We start from the raw sequence: 13,293 nt of genomic DNA on the forward strand, positions 1-13,293 counted from the left end.
TGTTTATAAGTTTTTCGGGACTCATTTTTTGAATGAAGTTTTCCCGAGTGTTATACGGTTTTTAGTTTTTTCGGCAAAAAAAAAAAAAAAAAAATTAGATAAGAAATGATAAAAGAAAAGAATCTTTCCATAATAATGATGACGATATCTAACTGAATTATGTGTACTTAAAGTTTCTTTAGTCTTAACTAAGGAACTCTCTTTCTCACATTTTCTGTTCCTGTTCTTCATTCTTCCCTGATCTTTTTATTTTTTCATTTATATCTGCACATATATAACAATGTATCCACCTTCAAATATTTTCACTTGTTTTTCTCTCTATCTTTTTCTGCCTTTAGATTGAAATTATTTTGTGGGTTTTCATTGTACATCCACTACCTTCATTTGGGTACACTAAAGATTTAAACTTGATATTCAGTTCCTTCAATTCAAGTTTCTTTTTTAAAAAGATCCAACCTTGAAGATTTACGTATATAAATAAAAATCTTGGCATATATAATTTGATAAACTACAATCAGTAACATATTCTAATGGGGTCATTTACACTTGTTCAAGTGTGGTTGATATTAATAATCTTGATTCCATTCATGTGTTGGATGGAATCAGTGAATGGAATTGGAGCTAATTGGGGTACTCAATCATCTCACCCACTACCACCACAAAAAGTGGTGAAGTTGCTGACCGATAATGGAATTCAAAAAGTGAAGCTTTTTGATGCTGATTATGGTGCTTTAAGAGCTTTAAGTAACTCTAGAATTGAAGTTATGGTTGGAATTCCTAATGATATGCTTGCAACTATGGCAAGTAGCATGAAAGCTGCTAATAAATGGGTCTCAACAAATGTTTCTGATCATATAAATAAAAATAATGTTAATATCAGGTTAGTTAATTCTCTAATTTTATTTTGTTTTGAGCCTTTATGTAAATTCTTATGTTGTTGCTGGTTGTTGAATATGTATTTTTACTTATGTTCATTTACTGTCTGGATGCTTTTATCTAACAGATTATTGAACGAATTAGATGATTAGGAAAATTAGACTATATAGTGTTTGAAAATAAGATTAAGATTTAAGTGATTTTTAAAACACTTAAGATTGGATCACTTGAGTAATTCTGAATTTTACAGTATGTTAACAACACTTAATTCTTCTAATGGAGCTGATTACGTATTTACATGTCCACTTAAATATGATATAAGCATGCTTAATTAAATGTGCATCTGAACGCCAAATAAGGCCATAATTATATTTAGGCTACTGAAACAAAATATCCCCTGTTGGTCTTAGTTAAAATTTGTTAACAAGATTAGCTTGATTAGGGTGGTAACTTTTATGGCAAACAATGATAAGTTGTAGCAACTTTGTGTCTTTATGTTTACCTAAAACATACAGAAAATCATAATAGTCAAATTTTTGTGAGATCTCTCAACTGTTAACGATAAGTGCACACCCTATCAAATTTTTGTCTTTTAAAAAAGCGTCATGGGGCTTTTTATCCTGTTGCGGTTGCTATAAAAAGTTTAGCATGATTTGAGTGCATCTAGTATATATATTGTATACTATCATGAACCTATCACCTTCTCATGAACCTATCACCTTCACTTCTTTATTGAACTCTTTTGGTGGTCCCTCTGTCTCCGGTGTCCCGCCGGTTACTGATCACCTTCAGCCACCTTGCCCGCCATGTTCCAGTGATGATACCTTTGGTGTTATTTTCGTTGGTAGGTTGCCGTTGGGGTTCGATAAGGCTACTTTTCAAGAGGCTTTTGGTTCATGCGGTTTCATCAATGAAGTTAAGTCATGGCCAGATCGTAGGTACGCTTTCGTGAAGTATGATTCTGGTTCTGTTGCTGAGGCTGCCATTGGTACGATGAATGGTTCTACTTTGTTTGGTAAGAAAATTTTTGTGGGTAAAGCCATTCGCAACAAATCATTTGGGTCTTCCTCTAATCTTTCGATTCGGGCTAGATCCAATGTTTTAAGGGTTAATTTGAACCTTAACTTTGATATTCTGAGCAAGTTACGTTTGTGCGTGTTGGTCGTGGACCACAAGCCGTTTACAAATCTCAAATTATCGCGTTGCTTGACTCGTAGAAGGGTTCTCGCTAGTCGGGTTTTTAAATGGGGTTCTTTTGGGTTCGTGGTCATGTGTGCTGATGAGTCTAGTTTGGAGCGTCTTTGTGGTGATCATCCTGTAAAGGACGAGTTGGTTTATATCGATCCTTTTTCATCCCGTGTTGATCGTTTTTTCGGTTTACTTGGATCAATATATCCGGCATTCCGGCACAATTCTATTCGGAAGAGAATATTCGGGAACTAGCTGCGGGTTTTGGCAAGGTTATTCATGTTGCTAACTTGTCTTCTGACCTCAAGCAAATCGGGGAAGCTTTTGTTTTTATCGAGTTGAATTGCCCTTCCTTGATTGTCGATGTGACCAAAGATGTCAAAAACAATTTGGGTTTGGAATCCTTTTTCATCAGTGTTAATGAAATTCCTTTGAACGAGTGTGATCGTATTTTTTGTGATGATTATCCTTCGTTGGATTTGATCAATTCAAACCGTGTCGTTTGCGAAGGGAATGTTTTACCTTCAATTGTGCCATTGATCATTGATTCTAATTATCCTATTAATTTCGTTAGTGGTTCTGAGAAGGTAAAGCAAGCTATGGGTAATATTAATGCTATTGCTTCCAAGGTTGTTGAGAAGGAGTTCCCTTGTGTCGGTCAATCGTGCGAGAAGAATTGTCTAAAATCATGGAAGTTTTGTGGCAGAAACAACAATAGTTTCAATTGTTTGGCTCGCAATTCTTCTGAGACCGCTGTTGACGTGAATGATTTTGTTCCGAATTCGAGCACTCCGCTGTCAAATGATTTGTTCATTGGCTCTGTTCGTACCCCAACTTCAGTGGGTGGTGTTTCGACCCCTGAGATTTCGAATCAGGTGAAGATATCAGCTATTGATTGTATGCTTCCAATTTTCGATTCCGTAGATGAACTCGATGATGATTATGATGTTTTGGCTCCTGCGACTGCGTCGAAAGTAGCGTATGTGAATGAAGATGTTAATCGTTCTGGTAATGCTAGGGATTTTTTTGGTGACAGATTCTAGGCCTGAGTTAGCAGGCTCTTCCTCTGCTGGGCCGAGTGAAGCCAAAGTGAATGGATCGATGGTTGATTTGGGTAAGGGTCCAAGTAGTTTTCAATCCCTTGCCTCTAAATTTGATAAGTCCGTTGGTAAAAAACCTTTTGTTCCCGATCCTTTTGCGGATTTCAATGAACTAATGGACAATATGGAAGGCGTTCAAAAAGGGGTCGTTGTTAACTCTGGCGATCCACCACCCGATTCGGCGTTTGTTAAAAAACCGAGAGTCAAAAAAAAAGAAATTGACTCATGTTGAGGAGTTGGAGGTGTTCGGTGACTTTATTAAAGACGCTTAGGTGTTGTGTTTTGCTTTAGTGTTAGGATGTCGGGGGCTTCTTTTTGTTTTTGACGAATATGAATCTCAATCTACCGGTTGCTGGGTAAATTGATTCTCATTTTCTTCGTTTTAGTGTTATGTCGTTGTCCTTTAGATTTCTTTGTTAGTTTTGCGAGCTTTGTATAGGTTTGTTTAATTTATGCTCGGGTTTCTTGGTTGTAAGTTTGAAGGAGGTTTCATTATTGATGAACCTTCTTTCGTGTTATAAAGTTCTTCCGTTTTTTCGCCAGAAAAAAAATATATATATATTGTATACTGTTGTAGTATATATAAATACAATATATAATAATAAATACAACATATATACTACAACAGTATATATAAATACAATATATATACTGTTGTAGTATATATATTGTATTTATTATATATATTAGAGTAGTAGATAGTAGATACATTGCTTTACTTGTTTAGATGATTAGCACAGTTCAAATGGCATTATGATAGACGTTCTCTTGATAACTGGGAGTGGTGTTGGCGTCGTAATATTCGTTCAGGAACAGAAACTCAACAATTATTTGATATGCTTTCCGCGATTTCTCATGTTTACTTTTCTTCTTCGTCGGATTCGTGGGTTTCTAATCTATCAGCAGATGGCTCCTTTTCGGTTAATAAATTTCGTCGTATAATTGATGTTGATCCTTCTGAATCGTGTCTGACAGTTTGGTGCAAAAACATTCCTCCAAAGGTGAATTTTTTTATTTGGAGAGCAGGTTTAAATAGGCTCCCAGATAAATGTAATCTTTTAGAAAAAGGGGTGGTTTTGCAAAACATCTTGTGCTCCTCATGTTCTCTTGATGCTGAAGATCTTCAACATATCTTCTTTGAATGCGTAATTGCTTCTCAAGTGTGGACTTACATTGCTACTTGGATCGAAGTCTCTATTCCGAAACGGAATGCTCTTAATGATTTTTGGAACTGGATTAGAACCGCACATCAGAAGCATACGGATCGCATCATCATCGAGGTTATTTGCTACGCCACGCTTTGGACCTTATGGCGTTTTAGAAACGGCTCGATTTTCGACCCCAATAAATTTAAAAAATGTCATATTATTGATTGTATCGTCCTTTCCTCTTTTGATTGGCTCTCGTCTCGTTATAAGAAAGCCAATCTTAATTGGAATACTTGGTTGCAAAATCCTCTTTTTTCTTTGTAATGTTCTAGCTTCTTGCTAGTTTTTAATATATTTTCAGCCGTTCAAAAAAAAAAAAAAATTGTCATTATGAATGGAAATCATCAAAAGTTCCACTCTTCACATATAAGGTTTATGAATAGGTCTTTAATGGTTTCATTTAACTTTGTGGACAAACAATTGTATGTTTCTAATAGAGGGTTGTTATTAAGACACATAAAACAATTTTACATACCGGCTACTTATTAATTTTGTGGTGGCAGTTACTTAATTGTACATAAATGTTTTATGCATGTTAACATTAACCTTAAGGGCTATCATTAGAAAAATGCGTGAAACTTTAGCACAATACACGTAATGGGTAAAAACATCGTTCCATTTACTAAATTTTATGTTGAATAGTTGACTTTATGACTGATCTTAAAGTAAATTCAAGCAGAATAAGCTTAATACTTTCTCATCATCTGGTTTACATGATTTGTTGATTTATTCAATTCTTTAAAACGCTCTTTTCGTTACAGGTATGTTGCAGTTGGGAACGAACCATTTTTAGCAACTTATAATGGGAGTTTTCTGAACACCACTTACCCGGCTCTCCAAAACATCCAAGCTGCACTCGTGAAAGCAGGTATTGCCACAAAAGTCAAAGTCACGGTCCCACAAAATGCAGACGTCTATGAAAGCTCAACAGGCGTCCCATCAGGTGGAGATTTCAGAGCTGATATTCGTGACTCCATGGTCCAAATCACCAAATTCTTGAACGAGAATGGGTCCCCTTTTACAGTCAATATCTACCCTTTCATAAGCCTTTATCTTAGCTCTGATTTCCCGGTCGAATATGCCTTCTTTGATGGTAAAGCAACTCCTTTGACCGATGGTGGGACCATATACACGAACATGTTTGATGCTAACTATGATACTTTAGTGTCGGCCCTACAGAGGAACGGTTTCACAAATATGGGGATCATAGTAGGAGAGATTGGATGGCCTAGTGATGGTGATCGAAACGCTAATATTGAATATGCTCAACGATTCATGCAAGGGTTCATGACTCATATAGCCGGTAATAATGGGACCCCAATGAAAACTGGCCCGATTGACGCGTATTTATTTAGTTTAATCGACGAAGATGATAAAAGTATTCAACCGGGAAACTTTGAAAGACATTGGGGAGTGTTTCAGTACGATGGGCAGCCGAAATACAACTTAAACCTTGGAACCACTAATGTTGGAGCTCTAATTCCGGCTAGTAACGTTAAATATTTAGAGCGAAAATGGTGTGTGATGAAAGATTCGGCTGGGCATGATGACGTGTCAATTGCACAGTCCGTTAGCTACGCTTGTGCATTAGGAGACTGCACGAGCCTCGGCTATAAAACGTCTTGCGGTGATTTGGATGCTAAAGGGAATATTTCATATGCTTTCAATAGTTATTACCAAAAGAATGATCAGGCTGATGAAGCATGCAAGTTTCCAAATGTTTCAACTGTCACTAAACAAGACCCTTCAACTGAGACATGCCGGTTTGAGATCATGATCGAGCCGTATATTTCTGGAGCAGGTAATCAAGAGCTTAATTGCGGTATGCGTTCTGTATTTGGTCTTGGTCTTGTAAGTTTGACTTTATTTCTCGTTCAATTTTTTGGTGGATAGATTTTGGAGGATTGGTGTTAATTTTGGTAGAGTCATGTAACGAGACAGTTTAATGTATGAATGTGACACTAGATGGGTATGGATGAATGTTTATGAAACCTTGGGGTGTATTATGATTATAGTTGTAATTATATGTAGTGGATGTGAAACATTTATGTGCCATTGCTAACCCACTTTATATTATTATGTTGGCCTTGTGTATGATTAATTTTGCATTACATATCACCCTAACATAGTCTCATTTTGCCTTCGGTCGGAGATGTTGTGTTGGGGCAGAATTCTGATGGGCATGTCGGTGCGGTTCGAGCAAGTTGAGAGCAAGCTTATAAAGTCGGGAAATTAGGTTTCGTTTGAGTGTTTGTTTAGTGCATCTTGACTGGTGTATGGTTCATATCGAGGTTTTGTCTTGTTTAGTGTTAAAGGATTTTTCTTTAGTAGGTAGTGTGCGGTTTGGTGTTTTGTTGTGTTTGGTTGTTGCTTCTTTTGGGTTGTGTATTGTCCAGCCTCGCTTATAGACAGTCTTTAGGTTTAGTGCGTTGTATTTTTATCTGCGAGGCATGTTGGTTTGTATGTTTTTTTTATTAGGTTCTTCTCATCATTTGATGAAAGCTCATCGTTATATACAGTTTTGGTTTTTCGATTCTTGTTTGGACCCATTTTTAGCTTGATAACGTGGGAAATATATAAATTGATTTAGATTTCACACTAAAATTAATCGGTTATAAAAGAGAGTAGTTTATAAGTTTACATTATTATTTTTTTTGGGCAAAATAACGATAACATTAAACGGATCCGAAGATCAACAAGTACAACCGATACAAAAGGAAACCAAACAAAGGCAAACAAACGACTAAAAACGTAACTAAAAGCAAACGGTACCACCAACAGGGTGGAAAACACACTTTGCTCGTTAACAGATAATGTCAAACACGCCAACATAGGAATCCTACCTACAGAATGCACTAAACAAAGAAAATAAAAAATTAGCAACGGTTGAGAGAACGCCAACGGCCACTAAAACAAGACTAAATAACTAAACCACGGGCAACCGACCGAAAGGCCAACGGAAACTAGCCGGAGAAAACCGGCCCCTTCAAAACAATCGCACCTCGACCATACCACAAAGCAAGAGAATGTCACCAAGTAGGAGGGCAAAGAAGCAACCTGAAAGAACACCCGGTAGCGAATTCCGGCCAAAAAGTGGCCGGCCGGAAAAAATTAGCAACGGTTTATAAGTTTACATGTAGACATTAAATTTTTTTCAATTTACTATTTAAGATATGGATTTACAACTAACTGTCATGTGTTATTTACGATGGCATGTGCTAGGCACATGTCAAGCTTAACCCTTCTTCCACCACAGTAGAGATAGAAGTCTTAGGGTTCATTTCTAGTTAGGCTTTGATTGTTAAGTGTGTGTTTATCACATTCGCTCCCATTTCATTTGTAATTGTGACTATGAGTTGGTGTTCATAAATAAACTAGTCATTTCGAGTATTTCCTTTGATTTTATTTCTTTCTTGTAGAATTCAAGGCATACTTAGGTCTTCAGCGATTCATATCCTAGAAAGATCATATCAATTGGTATCAGATTCGTTTCGATTCCTAGGGTTTCATATCAGGAAAAAAGTCAACCGTTTTGGTGAACGGATCATTGGGTGATTTATGATCGAATCTGAATACAGGAAGCTTTGTTAGTGTTTCGTGATCAGATCATCGAAATTTCGGACTTTTATTCCGTAATTTGATCGAGTTTTTTTTGTCAAAATTTGTGTTTGTGACTTTTCGCATAAGTTTGATCAAAATATGTAGATTTTTGGTGTTTTTAGTCCAATTCGTGTAGAAGAAGTGTTAATTTGAGGTCCAGGAGTGATTTGCGATCAAGTTTAGGTCTGAGATTCAAGTTTTGGACGCGTTTTGAGTTGCGGCGCCATCGACCGCCACCTTCTCCGACAACCGGAGATCTAACTGAATTTTTTGTGTTGCAAGTGTGTTCAGGTAATCGATCGTACGAGTGACTAATAAAACAGACAAACACCACTCGTACATACAAGTACCTATCCATTTTACGGGTGACCATACGGTTGACTAATCTCGCTCGTAGGTTCCAGGCAGAATTCCGGTTTGCCTTCACTTGTACGACCCACTAGTTATTCATACTCACTCGTACGCATTAGATCGGCAGCTCACTCTTCAATTTTTCTAGGGTTTGTGTGTTGGGGTGAAAAACAGAATTTTTAAAAAAAAATTAGAGTTTATTATAACATTGTTTGCAAAAATACAAAAAGAGAAAAATTTTAAAAAATGGGAAAACCGAAATTTGAAACTTCGGTTTTGCAGCAAAACAATAAATCTGAAGTTTGAAACTTCGGTTTTGCAGTCTGCATAATTAGCACAACAATAATGGACTGAAACCTGAAACTATATCTTGTGATGATCAGATTTTTTTTTTTTTTTTACATTTATTTATATCACCATTATCAACAATTCAAACACAAACATCACAAAGAACACAATTACATCTCAAACAAAGCAAACTGAGTTTCATACATCAACAAAATCATCCCTTGTAATTACAATAAACACTAATCCCACATTCAAAAAGTGACTATAATTCGTCCATTTACGGTTCATTTTCTTTGGGGAGGTCAAATTTCTTTTCAAAATGGTTGGTTTACTGGTGATAACACAACAAATAGAAGGAGTTTTGTGTTGAACACCAAGGTTAACTGTATGCAGTTAAACCAAATGGCTTATAATTAGGTAGGGGCCAATCAAAGATCACATACGTTGAAAATGATCTTGTGTGTTCTTTTCAATGAAAATGAATGCAAAAACGAACTTACCATCAATTACACTTTGGAAATAATCTATTTTCTTTCTTAGAATGATCCAACCTATCGGGCTCAAATTATAATTCAGTTTGAGGAAATTTTTCTAACCACACAAAGCTCAGGATTTATGGATGTTATTCAAACTACGAAGGGTGGTCCATCAACATCTCACAACCAGTCAACAGTTGTTGATGATGAACAACAACGAAGAGATGAAGAACAAAACGTAGTTGACTCAGATGATGGTATGTCCACTGCAAGCGACAGTACAGTTTCTCATTATAGTGTTGAAGAGAATGTTTCTGGTGACGAAGGTAGAGAAGAGGAAGTGGAACCAAATCCGAAGCATGCCCAGTTTCACGTTTCGGGTTTGTTAATCAAGGTGAGGCTAGTAATACTTTTCCATTCAATGATGACCAAGAAGCTTCATGGAATTTTTATGATAAAGAGACTGGTGTTATTTTGTGACGACTCTACTTTGTTTGTTATCTTTTACGTTATCTTTCGTAAATTTCTTTGCACCGTTAGTTCTGGTATTCTTGTGATATGCTCGAATCGGACGATTTATTTATGCGGTGTCGTTAGGTCGCAAAACATCCATTCAGGATATCAACGGAAGAAGTTGATTGTTTAATTTATATATGCTGGGCCTAAATCTGTTATTCCTTCCTATGGGTTAGCAAGGTCAAATATGACGTAGGGTCGTTCCTTGAGCTGTCGAATTTGAAGCGGAGCTTATCTAGATAATTTAGTGATTAAGATGGGTTTGTACACAATTTAGTATCCAAGACTAGTGATGTAACGACCCGGATTTTTTGACTTGCTTTTGTGCTTTGTGCCTTCACAAAACTGCGTATATGTGCGTACTGAGTTAGTTTATGCTCTGGGATCTTATTTAATGGTTAATTACTTTCATTAATACCTTACAACGTGCTATTAAGTGTGTAATCACTTAACTTGATCCCCGAATGCTTTTACGACCGTCGGTGTCACTTGACGTTTGAAAAGAGCTATGTACTTGGTACACGTTTAACTTTGGTCATACTCGGAATATTATGACTACGTAATACTAATTGTTATTTTATAATAACAATTACTTGAGTTTTTGGATGCCTAATTATGCTTAGTAATTTACTAGAACACACTAGTTAGTCTTGTTGGACTTTCTACCTTGTTGGACTTTAGCCCACCCTACTCTAGCTAGTGGACTATTTAATTAGCCTAATTATTAATGGATAATGACCCATTTATATGTAAGATAAATGCCCATTTATAAGAGCAAACATAGTAACATTTTTGTTAACCATTATCACTAATGTTGCATGAAATCCCAACATAAGCACCAACTTTAGACAACCATTAACCAAAAAGCAAAAGTTGTCCCCCACTTATCCCCCCCCCCCCAAACTGTAACACCCTCGAAGTGGGCCTAGCTGTTAGATTACTATTTTGCCTCAGGTTGTGTGGTGTTATTATATGCTTTTATTCTAATTTTATATTTTGTATTATTTAATGTTGTGGATAGGACCAGTTTGTGACAAGGGTCACAGAACATGTTTGTTTATTTAATTTGGACTTCGTTTGGGTCACCAAATGAGATACGAAATAATTCAGATAACTGATAAATACCCGTGTGTTGTGATGTATGGGTTTTTTTAACCCTTAAGTGTGTAGGTGGGGAGAATTATCTTCATTTTTCTAGATTCTTCCCCAAATATTACTCCCGTACGTTCATCTCCATCTCACCAAACCCTAATCATCAAAACTTGTTCTTGGGCTCAAATTGATCTTAGAATCGTGTTCTTTGTTGTCTACTGATTCTAACAAGGTAAGAATCACAAGCCTTCATGCTTTAATCTTTGAGAAAATGGAGTTTTGTGTTAGTTTTTACAAAGTATGTAATTTGGGTCAAAATGGTTAGATTTGATGTTGTTTGAGTCCAAATCTTGTGGGTTTATGTTTCTACATACTTAATGTCATTGATTTGGTCAGTTTTGAGGTCGTAATCGAGCTCTAGAGCAAGAATTGGTTGAATTTGGGTGAAACCCGTCACTTTGTTCTTCAACTTCTGCAGATAAACACAGTCGGCCGAGTGTTTCGAGACACTCGACCGACTGACTCGACCATCGACCGACTGACTCGAGCATCGGCCGAGTGTGTCTGTGAGAGATCATCGACCGAGTGTCTAGACACTCGGCCGAGTGAGTGTAGACAGTCGGCCGACTGTCTCTGACAGTCGACCGAGTGTCTTTGGCAGTGTAAAATTTTACTAAGTGATGATTTTTTAGCCGTTATGCTGCCCGTTTGTATTTTGATGGTCATAATATTATAACTAACTTGTGAGTATTGTTTTCAGGTGATACAGACGAGGAGAAGACTCGGTGACATTAGACTACCGAGTGATATCGGTATCGGTGAGTGGGACTAACTGGAGAACATAGTATATAGTAGCATGTTATATTATGATTGCCATGCTTGTTAGATATACTTATTGTTGTGGTTAGTTAGTACGTTGTGATGACTGCATGTTAGTTGATGCTTGTCTGCTGGAGCCCAGTGCGTCCCTATTGTGTGGTAGCCTCGGTAGGAGAGATCAACCTGCGGGTTGGGTTCCTCATGTGGTAGCCTAGACAACCGAGGTATATATATATGTGAATGATGCGTCCGTCGCGTGTGGATTATATATACACACGGTGGTGGAGGAACTTCTGGTAAGCCCAGTCTGATCAGCTGGTGGTTAATGGTTTGGCCGAGCCGCCAGAGTCTGTGTAGATGGCACTTGGGTGATGTTTGTGTGTTAGACTAGGTGACATGATTAGTATGACGTTTTCTGTATACTATTGCCTGTAATTAGTCGTACTCACTTAGCTTCGTGCTAACCCCCTCCTCTTCCCTGCAGGTTGACTGTTGCATACTTGATAGATTCCAGGGAGACGGATCCTTGTGAGATATGTTTGACTAGTCGGAACTCTGATGTCGCGTCTTTTCTATAAAAGTTGTAACTACGTTTAATATAACACCCGGTCATTTATTTATTGACGTGTTTATTATTAATGGAATTTTATACATATAATATATCTATAAATTGGTCTTCCGCTGTATATATATATAAAAAAAATCTGGGGTGTTATAAGTTGGTATCAGAGTGTAGGTTTGGCAGCATGTGCACGGAAGTGACATGTTCCCAAACCGTGTGTCGAGTCAAACATATCTTGGGGTGGGTTAAATGAGTGAAGTAGGTATTGACGAGTTAGTTGGCGGAAACTAACAGATTATCTACTAAGCTTTGTGTGTGAGATGTTGTGTTAAGACAGGTATGAAGATCGATTCCACCCTGCTGGTGCCCTGTTGACCCTCAGTACTGACAGAACTTCATTGGATGCGTTGATGCAGATTTGGATGAAGGACTTGACGCGTATTAGTTGACATGGCTCCAATGATGAGGATTCAGTTGTAGAGTTGATGAGGGTTAAGGGTGCGGGTGCGATCGAGGTGTTGATAGATACAGAAGATGTCTTCTTATTCATAAAGGTACATTCTTGTTACATTGCTGTAATTGTTATTATTGTACTTGTAGATTGTGTTCCTGTATTTGTCAAATTTGGTGTTTGTTGTAATGATAATCTGTGACAATTAGTGTTTCAAGTTACGATTGATTAATTGTACTTGTAAGATAGAAGTAGATGACAGTTGACGGACACAGTTACGGCGACTGTGTCTAGAGCTACCCTGCCACTATAGGGATTTTATTCCCTTAGACTGACTGTTATATTCTATGAGACTTTATAGATATGACCTTTGTGATATGGTGTCATGCTATTGTGAATTGTTTGTTATATGGCCTGTTGTACTATATGTGAGATTACTGTTGGCCTAGACTAGAAGAATTGAAGTGAATGATTTGTAGTATTAACAAAAGACGAATATGAAGTCATTTCCTGACCGTTGGTTAATGGGACACACGTAGTGACCCATAAAGACTGATTAGGGTAGTGACCCCTTGATGAGTAGTGAAAGTCTCGAACCCTATTGTGTAACTATGTGAAGTGTAGTCTTCATGCTTGGCGACCGTGACTGAACCAGTAGATGACGGACCCTATGATATTATAGTATGACGGGACTTGTTGTGTTGGACACAGGTGAAACGTAATTCTTTCCCATGGATCGACGGGACACACGTAGTGGCCCGTAAGG

The 13,293-nt window shown here is 37.3% G+C and overlaps 1 protein-coding gene across 1 annotated transcript; it reads left to right on the plus strand.

Moving 5' to 3' along the window:
* The first annotated feature begins 596 nt into the window (after positions 1-596).
* LOC139898261 (glucan endo-1,3-beta-glucosidase 6-like) lies at positions 597-6,344 on the plus strand. Its single transcript, XM_071880992.1, has 2 exons — positions 597-880; positions 5,134-6,344. The coding sequence occupies exons 1-2, from the start codon at positions 597-599 to the stop codon at positions 6,263-6,265; spliced, it is 1,416 nt and encodes a 471-aa protein (XP_071737093.1). The 3' UTR covers positions 6,266-6,344.
* The last annotated feature ends 6,949 nt before the right edge of the window (positions 6,345-13,293 follow it).

Source organism: Rutidosis leptorrhynchoides, chromosome 3, assembly GCF_046630445.1.
Source record: "Rutidosis leptorrhynchoides isolate AG116_Rl617_1_P2 chromosome 3, CSIRO_AGI_Rlap_v1, whole genome shotgun sequence".
In the NCBI taxonomy this organism is placed as follows: Eukaryota; Viridiplantae; Streptophyta; class Magnoliopsida; order Asterales; family Asteraceae; genus Rutidosis; species Rutidosis leptorrhynchoides.

Excerpts from the sequence above, each read along its gene's own strand:
- LOC139898261 (XM_071880992.1), top strand. The coding sequence starts at position 597 with ATGGAATCAGTGAATGGAATTGGAGCTAATTGGGGTACTCAATCATCT. Across the intron at positions 881-5,133 it reads AAAAATAATGTTAATATCAG|GTATGTTGCAGTTGGGAACG; the intron begins GTTAGTTAATTC and ends TTTTCGTTACAG.